Source organism: Sinocyclocheilus anshuiensis, unplaced genomic scaffold (assembly GCF_001515605.1).
Source record: "Sinocyclocheilus anshuiensis isolate Anshui unplaced genomic scaffold, SAMN03320099.WGS_v1.1 scaffold785, whole genome shotgun sequence".
NCBI lineage: Eukaryota > Metazoa > Chordata > Actinopteri > Cypriniformes > Cyprinidae > Sinocyclocheilus > Sinocyclocheilus anshuiensis.
In genome coordinates, this window is record NW_015536502.1 from 272,011 (window position 1) to 289,135 (window position 17,125).

At 37.7% G+C, this 17,125-nt stretch overlaps 1 protein-coding gene across 2 annotated transcripts in view; it reads right to left on the minus strand.

Moving 5' to 3' along the window:
* LOC107690032 (single-stranded DNA-binding protein 3-like) overlaps positions 1 to 17,125 on the minus strand; it is a 69,647-nt gene that overhangs the window by 50,140 nt on the left and 2,382 nt on the right. For both annotated transcript variants that reach the window (XM_016488263.1, XM_016488271.1), the window contains exons 2-4: positions 9,172 to 9,244; positions 6,220 to 6,281; positions 1,564 to 1,648 (exon numbers count right to left, since the gene is read on the minus strand). In XM_016488263.1, coding sequence (XP_016343749.1) covers positions 1,564 to 1,648; positions 6,220 to 6,281; positions 9,172 to 9,244 — 220 coding nt within the window. The remainder of the gene's footprint in view (positions 1 to 1,563; positions 1,649 to 6,219; positions 6,282 to 9,171; positions 9,245 to 17,125) is intronic.

Below are 17,125 nucleotides of genomic sequence, written 5' to 3' on the forward strand. Positions count from 1 at the left end.
TACAACTTATTTTATTTTATTCTATTCCTATTCCATCTATAGCACACCTGTACATACAATTTATTCTTTTTTTGTGGTTTATATTTATGCATGTGTATTTTATTCACATCTCATTTTTATTATCTGTGTGTTGTTGTTGTCTCCGTGTACTGGAAGCTTGTGACACTATAATAAATTCCTTGTATGTGCAAACATACTTGGCAATAAAGCTCTTTCTTCTAAAATAAGCACACACAACACTAACACACAACAAATTAAAGAACTATCACTGGTTATTTACAAGTAATTGTATCATTTTAGTGATAGTCTGAAAATGGACAAATATTGGCTGATTAATAATTAAATAGCTTTAGCCAATAAAACCAATAAACCAGAAAAAATGGTTTGAAGTTAAAAACATCTTCATGATGAATTTGTTTGTGACAAACATGCAACTGAGTCATGTGCATTACTTGTGGATTATTGTGGTGTTTTTAATCAGCTGTTTGAACTCGCAATCTGACGGCATCCATTCACTGCAGAGGATCCATTGGTGAGCAAGTCATGGAATGCTAAATTTCTCCAAAACTGTTCCGATGAAGAAACAAACTCCTCCACATCAGTAAATTAACATTTTTTGCTGAACTGTTCCTTTGACAGTTCGAAACCAAAAGCTTTCTCAATGGATAATGTACAATAAAAAAAAAAAACATTCTCAGTGAATTTTGAACAAAATATTGTGTAAAATAAGTATTCATTTGCATAATTAAATTGTACTCATGTGTACTATCCATATTATCTAGGCTACAATTCGCATCTTACAGATAAATTCCTTTAATTTAGTTTTGAGACCACTCTTGTCTCTCTTTTTTTTAGACTAAGACAATCATAACTTGCATTAAAAATTGCATTGCAACACTGAGTCAACAACCCTTATATGACCTTCATTTTAACAAAGTATGTGTAACCAGACGTTTACAGTCAACCTGTTCGGAGCCATCCTTCTATCCTTCCCGCTTTGACTCAAGCCTGCGGGCATCCCGGCAACAACAACTGACATTTCATTATGCCTTTCACTGTTACTGAAATATTACATCTGTGAATGCACAGCATTCAGTATGTTAATCAGGTTACATGTCTGTCTGTGCAAATTAAAGAAGCCCCGCAAATCTGTGTTTGCGAGACGCCGCAGCTGCTTTATGAAAGCCACTGCCTTGAAAAATAAACGGAAATAAACATCCCATACTCGTTTTTCTAATGCACACAATTACATACCGTGAGCATTTTTAAAAAGGACAACCAGGAAGAAACATGATCTGGAACAAAACACTCATGTACACACATAAAGCATCTAACACACACTAATTCACGCGAAAACCCTCTATTCAGCTCACTTAACCTTATGGAGCGCTTGTATCCTGTGACACTTTGGTAAGCAAATCTGTCTAATGTTATTCACTAAGTACCATCACATCAATAAACTTGGACAACAGATTGAGGGTAAGGCCCGCCCCCAACGCACAGCACCATTGGACGAGAAGTCGAGGCTCAGCAAAAAGACTGTCAGGTTTGCATGTCACTCACATAGTCGTGGAAGGCCTTGGCCTCGCTGGAGTGCTCGCAGGTCTCACGGCGGTCTGGAGCGGCACAGTACAAATCCCAGAATACACTGCAACAGGAAACAGGAGAGAATGTGACCATTAAATACAACATATATGAAGTCAAACCTTTTGGAATACACATACTACAAGCATCCTACCACACAAAAAAAATGCTTTGCTTCATCTGAGCGTGATTATTCGTTATGACAGTTACATCACAGCAAAGCCAGCATGGTAAAAATGAAGTCCAGTCAAACTTGAGACTCGCACACTCTTTCGCTCCCACCCGCTTGGCACAAACAGCAAGTTACAGATCAATTAAGCCAGGGATTTCCTCAATTAAGAGTCTTTGGGTCCTGCAGGGCTGTTTGGAGGGGGAACAAGGTTTGCGTCCAAATGGTATTTAATTACTGCACTGAAACTAAGTACCTGTTTAACTGGCCCAAATTAGATCGCTCCAGGTCTTCAGATATTGATTTAATGGATAACCTATAAAATCTCCTGGAAAAAAAAGCCCGGCGGCTGGAAGGTTAAAGACTAACCACCGCCACACGACATGCGCCTGCTGTTGCTCTCACCAAGAAATGGAAAGTTAACATTGTTTATCAAGGATATATTTATATCAGACAAAACTATTTGGTGATATTATAGACCTGAATTGGGAAACCTGTTGATATGACTGCTTTCGTGCCAGTGCAGGAAACTATTTGTGTTTTTCTCTGCAAACATTTACCAGGATAAAGAACATTCCTGAGCACTTGTACAGCAAGTGAAAGAGTTACACAGGAAAAGGAGAGAAAGAGAGGATAAATGAGGTACCCTTTGTATGTGGGGGAAGGGAACATTAATGGGAAGAGGAAACTAGAAACAGACATGGAAAGAGAGAGGGGAAAATGGAGGGAGAGAAAGGGGGATAGGAAGTGAGAGAGAAACATCTAAACCTCCAGATAAATGGCTAGATAACAAAATGTAACCACAGACTTACACAATTTAAGGTAATTCTACATTATAAAATGTCAAAATGGCATACTTCTAAATGCACGACACTTAAATGTTAAACTATAAACACTAAATAACCCTTACAAAAAAAATCAGTTCCCACCAAAATACCGTATTGTTTCTATTGTACAGGATAATTGCAAATTACGATGGTTTAGCCACTGTTTATATCAAAAAATGAAATTAAAAATGCAATAAACTAAAATGTCCAGGAGATTCCAAAGTACTTTATTGTGATTTTACAGTAGTAACAAAAACTGCACAAATTAATGTGTTAATGTATGCTGTACATTATGCTAAATCTATACATTAAAAACAGTTTACAAACTTTCTAAAAAATGAATTATTAAACACGCATATGTGCACTTCCACTTTATGAAGTATTTGAAGGTGGCTCACTTGCTGTTAAAAGACGGTTCTGCGAAATGTAAATGTTTATTTGACTCTGAATTTCTAACATTTACAGGTAAAGCCCTTTTAGCATTCAGTGGGGAAACATACCCCAATCTCCCCGCTGCTTTTAAAAGCTGAAGCATTCTTGTACACAGCAACCTGGCCACATGAAACGATATGCATATGATCTTCTTTGAAGTATTTCATATAAAGTACACCCATGCTTTGGACAACTTGGGTGGTGTACTTTCTTCTATATTTAAAAAAATGTTCTATTCCTCTAATAACCAAGCTGAATTTTCAGCAGCCATTACTTCAGTCTTCAGTGTCACAACTTATTCTAATATGCTGATTTGGTGCTCAAGAAACATTTATTATTATCAATGTTTGAAACGGTTGTACTGCCTAATATTTTTGCGAAAACCATGACACATTTTTTCAGAATTCTTGAATGAATAGAAAAGAATCTTTTCTACCTTTATAAATGTCTTTACTGTCACTTTTGATCAATTCAATGCATCCTTGCTGAATAAAAGTAATAATTTCTTTAAAAAACAAGTTTTATTAACCGCAAATTTTTGAACGGTACTGTAATTTTCTATAGGGAAAAGGGTGGGCCCTTCTAAAACCAAATAAACTGTATAGCAATGATTTATGGTTGACTCGTACACATGGTCTAACCTCAAAACACCACCTGCAGGTTTGCCCAAATTACGTCATGGCACTTCCTTGTGAGTCAAACAACGTAATTACAATGAGTCGGGCTTTACGCGTGCCTCTGATGCTAATTAGAGGGAACTACATTCTCATGTTAATAGATTCTCTTAAACACCAAGCTCTTCTCTGGGTGCAATTAAGCAAATCCTAATGGTGAAGACAACACGAGACAAAAGCAGGGGTAATACGGCCACATCCATACGTATATGGACCTTACAGTGAGGAGCTCTTTTGCATGTGTATTATTAGGAGTACAGTGGTATGTTATTTGCATTTGAGAAAAGATAATCCTGACCCTGGGGCAGCCGCTGACCTCAGGTACTTGAACATCCGCACGGCTTATGGCTAATAACGAAATCATGACAAATAGGAAATCCTCGCCGAATGAACTTATATTAGAGCAATATTAGAGAAGCAATTACAGGGGAGTCGGCGAGCTTGGCACATTCGTGAAGCTTCGTGCCACCACAAAGAGTTACAAGGCGCTAACACACAGAGGAGAGGTTTAACGACTCGAGTTCTTTCCTCAAATCTGCACTCATCCCCCTTTATCCTATACGACTACTGCCGACCGCTGAGCTGGCTTGACCCCCTGGCCTCCCGCTGGCCCTCAGTTTGTCATTGGTCCCCCATCAATGGAGAAGAATATAACCGAATTGGGCCAGCGGGGGATTCGGACACTTGCCACAAAGGGGAACGGTATGCAAAGAGTTAATCTGTGTTTGGGATCTTTAACAGGAACAAAGGACAGCAGCAGAGACAAAGGTTGATGAAAGGGGTTTGGAGGAGGGATGGGCCATGTCTTTGCCCCACCATCTGGGCCTTTTGTCTGAAGGAGTGGGGTGGGAGAGCCAGGCCCGGGCAAACGTGCCCTCCGTAAATGCTGCCTGACCCAATAATACACCCCTGCCACAGGTCAATCCGCAGCAGGTTAAATATACTGTTTGACGGCTGGTGTCACAGCCAAACTTAAGTCTGGATTAGTATAAATCAATACAGTGAAAGTGAATACAAACAATCTTGTAGATGGTCTGTAACAGTATACTCTCGCTTATAGTCGTAGTCGCTTTTGAGTTAACAGTGAGGATATTTTCAGTTTTACTGTATCATTCACAGTATTGGTTAACCAGGTCAGGGTTCAACAGTATTTTTTTTTTCTGTCTGTTTTTTTTTCTATTTGCTCAGTTGGGCCAACAGTCCAGATTTTAACTTGCTCTGTCCACATTTTTGTTGTCCACAACACAAAAAAAACATTTAAAAAATTCAATTAACATACATTAATAATTTTACATTTAATTTTTTTTTAAATATTTCTTTTAAAATAATTTTTAAAAATAGAATTTATTATAATTTGAAGGCACATAAAAGCATTTTTTTTATTGCAATAGCAGGTGTAAATACAGTTCTTGCAATTACGCAGGAATCTCCAAGGCAGCAATAAGTTCAAAAACACTTTTCTGGACATTAACATATATTGAAAAACATTACTATCTGATTGGTAATTTGCAACACACTCTTAATGTAAATTCGACAAAATCTCATATGTCAACAAGCTAGATAACTGTACCTAGCTGTCAAGTTTACAAAGTTGACAAGCGGAATCCTTATTGTTGAGCCCTGCAGGTGCAATGCGATACAGTGACATAAATCTAGGGCTGGACAATAATTCAATATCAATATGCATCGCGATATTATTTTTTTCAATAACGGTGATATGATTTTTAAACACATTTCCGATATTTCGATATTTCAAAAAACATTTTTGTAAACTGAAAAAAAAAAATCAGTGTCACATGATCCTTCAGAAATCATTCTAATATGCTGATTTGCTGATTATCAATATTTAAAACAGTTGAGTACATTTTTTTTTCAGGATTCTTTGATGAATAGAAAGATCCAAAGATCAGCATTGATCTGAAATAAAAAGCTTTTGTAACATTATACACTATTCCATTCAGTATAATTTTTATACATTTTTGGGGAAATTATAGAAATTAATAATTTTATTTAGCAAGGATGCTTAAAATTGATCAAAAGTGATGATAAAGGCATTTATAATGTTACAAAAGATTTTTATTTCAGATAAATAGTGTTCATATCGATATCGGAATTATATCGTATCGACCGAAATTAACAAATATATCGTGATATAACTTTTGGCCATATCGTCCAGCCCTACATAAATCTTATCCTAAGTTTTTGCTTAAACCAGCCATAACGAGCGGCGCATGACGAGACATTTGAGGTTTGCTCAAACTATCTCTGGATAACAGTAATAGTGATGCTTGCCTTAGTAAGCACTGCTAAAAATGTGCAGATGAACTGTAAATTCTGTAACTTCACGCAACATGTGAGCTTTCAGCAAGGACTGAAAAATAACTTGCACTGTGCCTAGATTAGACAAGATGTCAGAGCATCAATAAAAAAAAAATGTATTTGTCCATTTTGAAATACACACTTATTAGTACTAGCTTGCACACAGACAGTTAGACAGTATGTATAAAATATAAATAAAACACATGAGACTTACCACCACCATGAATGGAGGAATCCAGGAGGCTCCCCTAGCGTAATGTTCTTCTCCCATCGGATCTACAACAGGCAGTGAGAGGGAAGAAATGAGAAAGAGAAAGAGGGGTTTTGAGACTGTAGATAATGTAACATTTTCCTGTCAGACGTTGCGCAGTCTGCTCTCTGACCCAATCCAGAGCCCATATATCATCCTGCTTTCTCCACCAAAACAGCAGAGTTGTTTTCCTCACATCCTTCTACGACACTGGAGCTTAAAATGTTACAGGCAGAGAGGAGAAAGTCCTTCTGGGAAGCCCCTATGTACAAGTCATAAAGTTATAATTCCAATGTGAACTGCATTGAAGTGATTTTGATCTGAATAATAACAGAATAATGGTCAATGTATTTGCCATGCATGTGTTATCACCCTTATGTCATTTCCAACCATTTCAAAACTTTCTCTCTTCTGTAGAAAACAAAAGTGAAAGTTCCATATAGTGAAAGTTAATGGGGTCCAATGTTGTTTTGGGCCCCACTGACTTACATTATATGGACAAAACCAGTTGAAACATTCTTCAAAATATCTTCTTTTGTGTTTCGCAGAAGTCAATGCAAACAATTCATGGTGCAATGATTCCACCATGATTGTTTACGTAAGACACACCTGACTTGGAACGCCAGGGCTCAAAGAAAATCCAGAGATTTCCAACTGGTAGTTACAATGTTGGTGCCTTTCACATGCCCTCATTTACTACTGCAACATGATTTGAAGGTAGCGCATATTCTTGGCGGCATTGCTCAGCTTCATCCTGGTCAATCTACCAATGTGGAGACCTACAGCACATGACCCTCAAAATTAATCATGGCTTCTGTTTTTCCTACACTTCATTCAGGCCTTGGGGCTCACTTTCACTCCCCATCATTTCTGCTTGTGTGGAAATGACCAGGGTGACTCTCATTAAGGCCATAATCTCAGTGTATTTAAGAAACATTCTCCTTTGTAATTGGTGAGTAGAGGGACCTGAACTGACCGTGGAAAGTGTGAGGAAAGAATTAGCCTATTATAACAATTATATGTGGATGATTACACAGGAAAATGTAGTGAGAAAAAAATAAAATCTAAGAGGATAGGATAGGTTTGTTCACTGCAGCTGAAAGTGGATTACTGAAGCAGGTCTGAAGGTTAAGAACACATTACCAGTCAATTTCACTTCGTCGGCCTACCAAACGGCAAGATAAACATCTGACCAACTTGTGGTGCTTTTGAGAAGTGCTGCAGAAAGTCAGGAAAACAATACCACAACGCAGCAGAGATGCCGCCAAGCCAACAGGGAGGAAAAACACCCTGGGGTAACAGAGCAATGGAAGGAAATGACTGCTCACAAACAAACGACAACTAAAAGTCCTGCTGGCCGGCGTATCATAAACAGCTATTACCTAAAAATTAATGACAGGTAATTAATAATTTTGCACATGGTTGGTGCACACATACTGGAGCACAGATTCTGAGACAGTAGAAATATGGGGAAAAGCAAACTGTTCAGTATAGTTAAGATCAACTATTCTTCAATACATTGATGCAGAGTGTCAATGTTCTCATTAAAGGTGGGGTAAGCGATTTTTCAAAAACGCTTTAGAAAACTGATTCGGGCTGACTAGCAAAACAAACTTGTAGCCAATCAGCAGTAAGGGGCGTGTCTACTCATGATGTGGAGTACGTCATGAATAGAACGCAGCAGCAGTTTTCTGTCGGGGAGTTGTTGTGTCATGCCGCGCCGCATCCAGTGTAGACCATAGATATGTATATATATATCTATGTTGTAGACAGCATCAATGATTATGAGTTCCATAGTATTTTGTCGCGCTGTGCCAGAAGGCCGTGGACACGGTGTATAGGGATGGGCGATATGGGCTTTAAAATATATCACGATAATTTCTGGTATTTATTGCGATAACGATATCAATGACGATAATTTAGGGAAATGATTCAGAATTTCTTTTCTTTCTTTCTTTCTTTTTTTTTTAAACTAGCAAATTGGATTCTGATACTGATACTGATTTTTAAGCAAATTTATTTATTGGCTATTTGCTTTATAACAAACAAACTGGCTTTAAACAAAAATATCTAGCCATTTGAAACTAGAGGCAACCACTGCATTTTAATCACGATCTGCACGGGCAGTTGTTTTTGATTTGATTTAGATTAATTTCAGGATCCTATCCAAACCTGTTCCAGATTGTAGAAGGAGCTGCTCAATTTCACGTCCGCCTTCCTTCACGTCACTCCACAGAGTCTTACACAGAAATATGTCAACAACTAGACTTTATCGTTATTATCGCGGGAAGACGAATTCTTATCGTGTGGAGAATTTTTACCGGTATATCGCAAACGATAAGATATCGCCCATCCCTAACGGTGTAACATTGGTTTTGCTTTGTTTCACAGAACTAATCGTTGCCTGGGTTGCGTACGTATGTGTGGGGCGGAGCTATCAAAATACGGGCGAGACCCTTTTGGGGTAGGGGCGTGTTTGTTTTGGTGATTTCAAATGTCAACATTGGCTACCGGAAATCGCTTACCCCACCTTTAAAGTGAATACATTAAAGTAAGCTATTTCCTGACACAAACAACAAAATTAAATGGATTCTAATGTTCTCATTTAAATATGGAGCAAGAAAAATCCAGAAAATGTTACTGTGGCAGTGGATTCAATTTTGATTTTATAGCATTACAGTAAAGAACAAGCTTGATAGGAAACATGCTTTTGTAAGTGATACCATATCACCACAATAGAAAAGAATTATGTATTTTTATAAATAGAAATTTATATTTATATTACCTGTTTATAAAAAAGGCAGCTTGGTGGATGATAATTTACAAGTGTTTTCTAACTAAAATCTGTACTAAAATCATACTAAAGAAACTAGTGTGCGTGTGTGTGTGTGTGTGTGTGTAAAACCAAAGTCTTACCTCGGAAAGGAAGGTCTGTGCTGATTTCTGGGCCCCAACATGCAATAAGTACTCGTACACGTATAAAGCTAACCTAGAAGAGAACAAGAGAGAAACAGACGTTATATTCAGGGCATGATGTTGACGTCTCTGAGCAGGAAATCCCAGATTATACTATAAGTAAGCAAAAATAATAGCTCCAAGATAACAATAAAATTTTGAATATAAACAATAAACTTCCATATATTTCATTCAATAACATTTTTTCTTTTAATAACAGTGTGTGTGCCAAGTAGTTTTATGTGTATCTGATTCTGAATACTGCATCATTATCTTTGTAACACACGGACATCAAACTTTTTGAAAATCAACTGCAAGTTCCATGTGCAGATCGCTATATGTTGCTGCCTATGTATAGCATAGGTTTTCATGCAGCCTTAGAAGGTAGCTGCTTATGTAGGCAGTTTGCAATGTTTTAGAACAGAGATATAGACTTTCAGTCCCTAATTGTTTGCTGTCACTCTAGTTTGGATATTGTTCAAAAAGTTTCAGAAAGAAAATCAGTGACTATAATCAACAACAATAGGGATTGTTGATTACACAAGTACACATGCACATACAAAACACCCATCAACCGCAGCGGCCGCATGTCCGATCTCCACATCCCGTTTGCTCCGTGAAAAGAACAGAAAGATCAGCCAAAGCATGTATAGCTGGAGTTGTCACGGCAATCTGATGGCACCATTGCGGTTCTTGTGTTTTTGTCATTTTCTGTATCCATTATGTCTGTTGTTTAGCCGCTTGGGCTTGCAATTACCCAGCTCCCAGTGTACCTCGGGGCTGAAACTGTACCATCCCTCTGCTCCTATCCTTTCCTTTTCCCTTCCATCAGCCATGAGAAAAAATAGCACTGCAAAGCTCTCTTGCAAAATTACATTCAGAGACCGGCACAGTTTGGTAGAAACACAGCTTTAGACTGGCTGCGGCACATTTGGGCAAAAACATTCATTTCCACCATGGGTAAGGCAATGCATACACACACAAGATTGGCAATTCCATATGGACGTGCGTTGATGTCCAAATCCGATGTTTCAACAGAGAGATAACAGGTTTGGTCATATTATGTAAAATTAAACACTGATTACACAGGAAAGATGACTTATAATAGTTCACTCAAAAATTTAAATTCTGCCATCATTTTTTTACTCATGTTCCAGTGATATTTTACAAAATTTGATTGGAATACTGTTTTTTGTTCATACAATGAAGGTCAACAGGGTCCAGTGTTGTTTTGGATCCCACTGACTTGTGTGAATAAAAACAGAGGAAACATTCTTCAAAATATCTACTTCTATGTTCCATAGAAGACTATCCCTTTAAGATTTTTTGTCCTTTTTCCACTTTTATGAATAGATACAGTGAGAGTGAGAACAGGAAATGGGAAAATGTTGTGAGCCAGATTCGAACTTGAGCACCACGACTCAATGTTTTGGTGCATGTGTGCTAACCATTACTATTTAAGAACATAAAAACCATTGGCAATCTTGTAATCTATCTAATGCAGGGTTTTTACTGTTTTCTAAAACTATCAAAAACATTTTAAAAGAAATAAAGCTAACATAAAATGTTAAAAATATATATTCGATGGAAAACTTAAACTAAACTAAAATTAGAAATGTTGCCTTGGCAACTAACTGAAAAAAAGTTGAAGCTGAAACATAAATTGAAACAATTAAAAACCAAAAACTAGTCTAAAACTAAAACTGAAATAAAATAAATCAAACCTAAATAGTACTATTTTAAAAAAAAGACAAAATCACATCATAAATAAAAATGAAAAAAATATATAAACATTTCAAATTTTAATAAAAACTATAATAGTGTATATGAATAATACTAAGATTGCACTGTTTTGATGGAGCCTTCTCTCCAACGCACATCCAGTGGGCAGAAGCGTGTATATGTGTGGGAGCAGGAAGCTTTCCCAGGCATCAGCGAGGAGGTGAATGAGTCAGTGGAAGGAGGAGTCCAGGGTGGCAGGCTCATAAATAGCAGAGGAGAGCTCCCTCTGATCAGCCAGTCAATGACTGTGATAAAGTGGTATATGAATGACAAGGAGGAGATCCAGCGCTCCATCACTGCACAAACACTGACGCGCTGGCGCAGGAGAGTGACCAGAATGACAATGCCTCCCACCAAGAGCCAGTGATGGAGGGGGAGTCAACGACAACCATAAAACTGTGGAAGAGAGGTTCAAACAAAGTCCAGTTAAAGGTCCTACTGCCACAAAGGATCTACAGAATTAACATGTCAGCAATAAACGTAAGCTATATTTCGGTTTACCTGTTAGCCATGACAAACAGAAGCAGGGGTGGGCAATATGGCAAAAATGTCATATCATGATTTTTTTCAGACAGGATCACGATTTCCAATCTTATCACAGTTCTTTTTCATGTTGGCTTTTAAAGGGATAGTTCACCAAAAAAATTTACATTCTGTAATTGTTTACTCACCCTCCTGTCAACCTTTCAACGTTTAGATGTAAATAAGAGCCTAAATTAAATCTTTTCACCATCTAAAGCTATCACATCTTTTCACAAGACTTGTATTAAGCTGCTTGATTCATATGGATTCGCTATACGACACCTTTATTTGCTTGTTTTTGGAATCATGGCATAATTATTTATTTAGCAAAAGCCATTTCAGTGAATATCACTATACATTTCAAAGCCTTGCATTTGAACTGCACCCATGACACTCATTCAAGCTTTGTTAAAGAGCTTAGTCAGGAAAAATGCCATATTTAATTTTACATGAATGAAAATGAGGCTGTTAAGAGTATAGTCCATTCAGATGTACAGTCTGTTCAATAGTCACAATCTCACAATCTTTTTTTCCACCAGAAATTTTCAGAAAAACCTATTTGCAATATAAACAAGGTACACAATAATATGAAATTAAACATATTAAACATTATTCTACCATGGCTTTTTCTACGTAGAATTGCATTTAATCGAAATGTTATATATAATGTGTCTCAGTTGAACTTAAAGTGCCAGAAAGCATACTGTCCGTTAATAACACAGTACCTCAAAATATTTAACATGCCTCTAAAAATTTCAAAATCCCTGGTAGCCCTTCGGCCAGGCACTCTTCAGATTTTGGTAGCCCGAAGTAAATTTAACTAGCCCAAATAAAAAAAATATATATTTTTTTTTAATATAGAAAATTGGGTGTAAATGTCATTTAAAAACATTTTAAAACACAAATATCAAGGAAGTTTCGATTATCAATTATTGGATTGTTGGATTTCAAATCAGTAGGGGGTGAGGCATCAAAAGTAACTAAGTAGCTGTTTTATGGATGGTAACTGTAATATTACTACTGAAATTAGGGCTGCAAGATTATGACAAAAATCCTAATTGTCGATTATTCCCTTGAAATTGTAACTGCGATTATTAATTACGATTATCACAATTTACACTGAATGATGTTTATACCATTGTTTAATGCAACTGCATGCCGTATTTTTATATGAAAATAAACAAGCTGAAAACACTCTAACTGAAAAACCTTTAGTGCTTTTCTATAGTATTAAGCCTCAAATGTCAACTATACATCGGATTGGTTTCTTCTTTAAATTATAAAAAAGTAAAAATATGAATTGTATTATAATGTTATACCAAAACTAAAATTAGGGGAACTAAAAAAGGGGAAAACCCTTAAGATAACATGTAGAAAGAAAAAAAACGCATCTTAAGCACGCAGAATAACATAAGTGGACTTTGAACGATTAATTGCCGCTTTGAACGATTACGTAATTGTGGCATCCATAATTGTAACTGCGATTAGAAATTCGATTAATTGTGTAGCCCTAACTGAAATCTACTACTAGATTACTGCAAAAAGTAATATTATTACAGTAACTAGTTACTGCCCAACACTGGTTCTGAAGAAGTAAAAACCACAGTTGCTGTCTCTGACTGACTTACTCATGACCAATTTAGTCAAGTCAACTGTTCACTTTGTAATTTGCTAGTCATTTAGCTCACTACCTGTCTTACCATAAACAAGGGTTTAGGAACACCAAAGGGGTTCGACCGCTGGGCTTGAAGAAAACATCTAGCAGCTGCCATCTGCTTAAATATGAGGGAAGCACGAGACGATCTGGATCACACTGGATTCCCAGGAGTGTGCTTATAAAAATTTCATGGCAGGGAGGCCCATGTGATCTGGGTGGAGGGGTGTACTGTGTGCTTTGGTACAGGGTACCAGCACCTGGCCCTGATGTATTATTGAACACCGTTCATTCAATTGGCAGGAGCACCTTGTGTAGTTGTCAGGAACATTGAGTGCGAGAGCCAAGGACAGGGCCTCTGGATTCCGAAGGTCCTGTTTGGAACCCCAAACACTTAAAGACATCACAGAGGGATGGGAACAGGGAACTACAGCTGATGGGACGAGACAATGAGGTGCGGGCAAGAAGAAGTGTCTGGCCTAGCTGCAAGACCAGACACTATTAGCAATGTTGGGATAAAAATTTGGTATATTGACTTTCATTGTAAAAAAAATTTTAAAAAAAATGATTTTTTACATTTTTTTATTAGTTTAAAATGTTTTGTTCCAGGGAAGAATGTCATACATGCTGTGTTGCCAAACCCACGGTTTTCCCACGGAACTGGGCTACTTTTATAATGCTGCTTTAGTCCGTGGGTTGAAGTGAAACCCCCCGCCACCTGAATGCGATTTTGTCTGAGGTGGAACGCTCTGGAAGGAGGTTCTGACCCCCCTGGAACACGAATTTGGAGCAATTGGAGCCATTTTCCCCCCAAAAGCGATTGGGCTAGTTCTGAGTACCAATTGGGCTGCATTGTTTTAAGTAGACCTGGCAACCCTGCATACAAGTTTCACTGTTGCCTTTCCATCTATGGTGTTTTTTCACTGGTACATAATCAAGTAAGTAAAAATATTTTAAACACTAAAATCAGTTAGAAAAGCAAAGCCTACCTTTGCTCATTTAGCCACATAATTTAAGATATTGTTCATACTTGTAGCACAAACAGTGTGAGAAAGGCTACAAGCTGAATGTGAAACGTACAAGCAATAGTAATAGTGATACTTGCCCTATCAGGTACTGCTTAAAAAAAAGCAATACAATCTATTTTATTTTGAAACACACCATTCAAATCCATCTGTCTTTATATGCCAGGCTCTCTCATATTCAAATGACTGAGAGGAGGTGTTAATGTATGCAAACCTGATCAGCAAAATCTAAATGGTGCGCTCTCTCCAGAGCACAGGACATATAAAGAGCTATATTGTAGAGATGGGGAGGGGGTGGTGACCTTGTTGCCGGTTGGGGCCTCTGGAGCTTGCAGCATGCCGTCTTAAAGCTCAGCCTCCCTGTTCAAAAGCCCCGAAAAGAGGACTGCTGCAGGGAATGCTCAGGGGGACGACTCGCGAGTCTCTCAGCCCCTGCCCCCTCAGTTTTTTTAAGATCTACAGTCTCCCTGTGGGAGAAAGCTCTGCCAATCAGAGGTGTTCAGAAGAGCTAAGTCCAGTGATGTTGGAGTAGTTCAGCATAGGTGGGTTTGTTTTGAGGTGAGTGAGGTAAAAAGAGCTGATGTTACCGTACTGCTGGAACATAAGGTCTTACTGCAAAATAGCCTTACCATGACTCCTTGTAGCACTGTGGGGAGTCTCGTGCGCGCTGGGAACATTAAACACAGGTCAGATTGCTTGGCCTACAATATAAAGCCAGGTGCGAAACACTATTTTCATAGCACTTTTCCCCTTACTTTCAGAGAAGCAAAAGGGCCATTAAAAGAATAGTTCACCCAAAAATTATAGGGTTATCTGAGATCAAATACGGCACAAGGCTGGATGTCAATAACATCAAGAATCATTGGTTTCATGTCTTGCGATCTGACATTATGATGTGAAAAATATGATTTGAGCGCTGCATAATGAGTTTCATGACTTAATCGATTTGAAAAATTACTCACAAAAAGTTATCATATGGATTCAGAAACAAGTGGTTTCCATTAAGTGAACTAAAAAAAAAATAGTAAAAGAATAGTAATATAAAAAATTGTTTTAGTTTCTGATAAATTGTACACTAACTTTCAAAAATTTGGCTCAGTAACATTTTTTCCTTTTATTCATCAAGTCCAACAACGCATTAAATTGATCAAAAGTGACAGTAAAGACATGTATAATGTTACAAAGGATTTCTATTTCAAATAAATTCTGTCCTATTTATCAAAAAAAGAAGAAAAATGAAACATGGTTTCCACAAAAATATTAAGCAGCACAACTTGATAACATTGATAATAATCAATGGAATAACTATGTATTTTTACTGTATTTTTTGATAAACCAAATGTTGAGCATAAGAGACTTTTTTCGAAAACAATCTTACCAACCACAAAGTCTTGAATGTTTTGAACGGAAAATTAAAACATTTAACATAACATAAAAATCAAAATATAATAACCCTAGACTATATATATGGACTAGTTTCATGGTGCATTTACAACCTTTTTGAATCTTGACAGACTAGTCACTCTGTCACTGTATGACAAAACAGGGATTGGAATTATTCCAAATGTTTCATTGTGTGTTCTAGTGTTGTCACGGTAACAAAATTTCAGTATTCGGTACCGATACCAGTGAAAATCCACGGTTCTCGGTACCAATTTCGGTACCAAAGCAAAACACAAAAACATGCTAATTGAACAACATTTTTATTAATAACGTTAAACAAAAATTAAATGTACAAAACCAATGCCATTTTTATACTTATTTAAAAGTGTTTCAAGTTTTCCTTTATGTTCGACCTGGAAGTATTTATTTAGCGATCGGAGCTAAACCGTCATCTGTATGGAACACCGTTGTGTATGGAACATGGTTAGTCTACGTTACCCGAAAAATTCCCATATGACAGACTTCGTCTTTTTCGACGGGGGAAAAAGTTCCAGGGATTCATCTCCTTCGGCCATCCCACACACAGGTGACTCCGCTCGCACCAACCGGAGGGGGAGGGGTCGTGTGACTCGCTACGCTCTTCGCTGCACACAACTGAGGGAGTCCTGCACTTTCCGTCTTTGACGACACGTAAAAAAACTGCGCATACCGCAGGAACGGTATAACGGGAAATTTTAGTGGTTTTGAAACCGTGCCCTTTCCAAACCGCGGTATACCCTGAAACCGGTTATCGTCCCATGCCTAGTTCCATGTAATGAACAACATAACAGTTTGAAATGACATGAGGGTAAATAAGTAAGTTTTAGATTAAACCTCCCTTTAGAAGGGTTTGCTCAGGGATGTGACATTTTTCATTAAACATGAACCAAGGCGAGGACAAATCAGATGACAGTTCATGACAGCTCCAAAGGAAAATCTCTAAAATGTATCGCCAGAGATAAACAGGTCCCCACGTTCCGCTCTCATCACAACAGAGCCCACACGGAGTCCTCACATCAAAGAAATCTGCCAAATGTATGCCTTGAGCACACCTGACATCTCGCCCGAGGCTCTCTGATAAAACCATCTTTAAACATGAATGAATCACACATAACCGTCCTACAAAGGCACCGTTAGGAAATCATGTTTTCAACCCTCCTATCAATTATTCACCCAGCAGACGCACAAGACAAGGGAAAATGGTGAAAATTACAAGTTCCTTCCTAAAAAGTTCTCTTGACAAAAAACCAAAGCGCCGCATCCTTGCATCAAAGCTGCCAAACTGAGAATCCATCTGCTCTTTTGGCCAGAGATGGTGTACATCCAATGGATCCGTTTTTCATAAATCGGATTTTATAGTGCTTTAAAGGGTTAGTTCACCCAGAAATGAAAATTAGCCCATAAATTACTTACCCTCAAGTCATCCTAGGTGTATATGACTAGGGCTGCACGATAAATCGCATGCGATATTTAACACGCATCTTGTCAGTAAAGTCGGTTCTTTAATCAA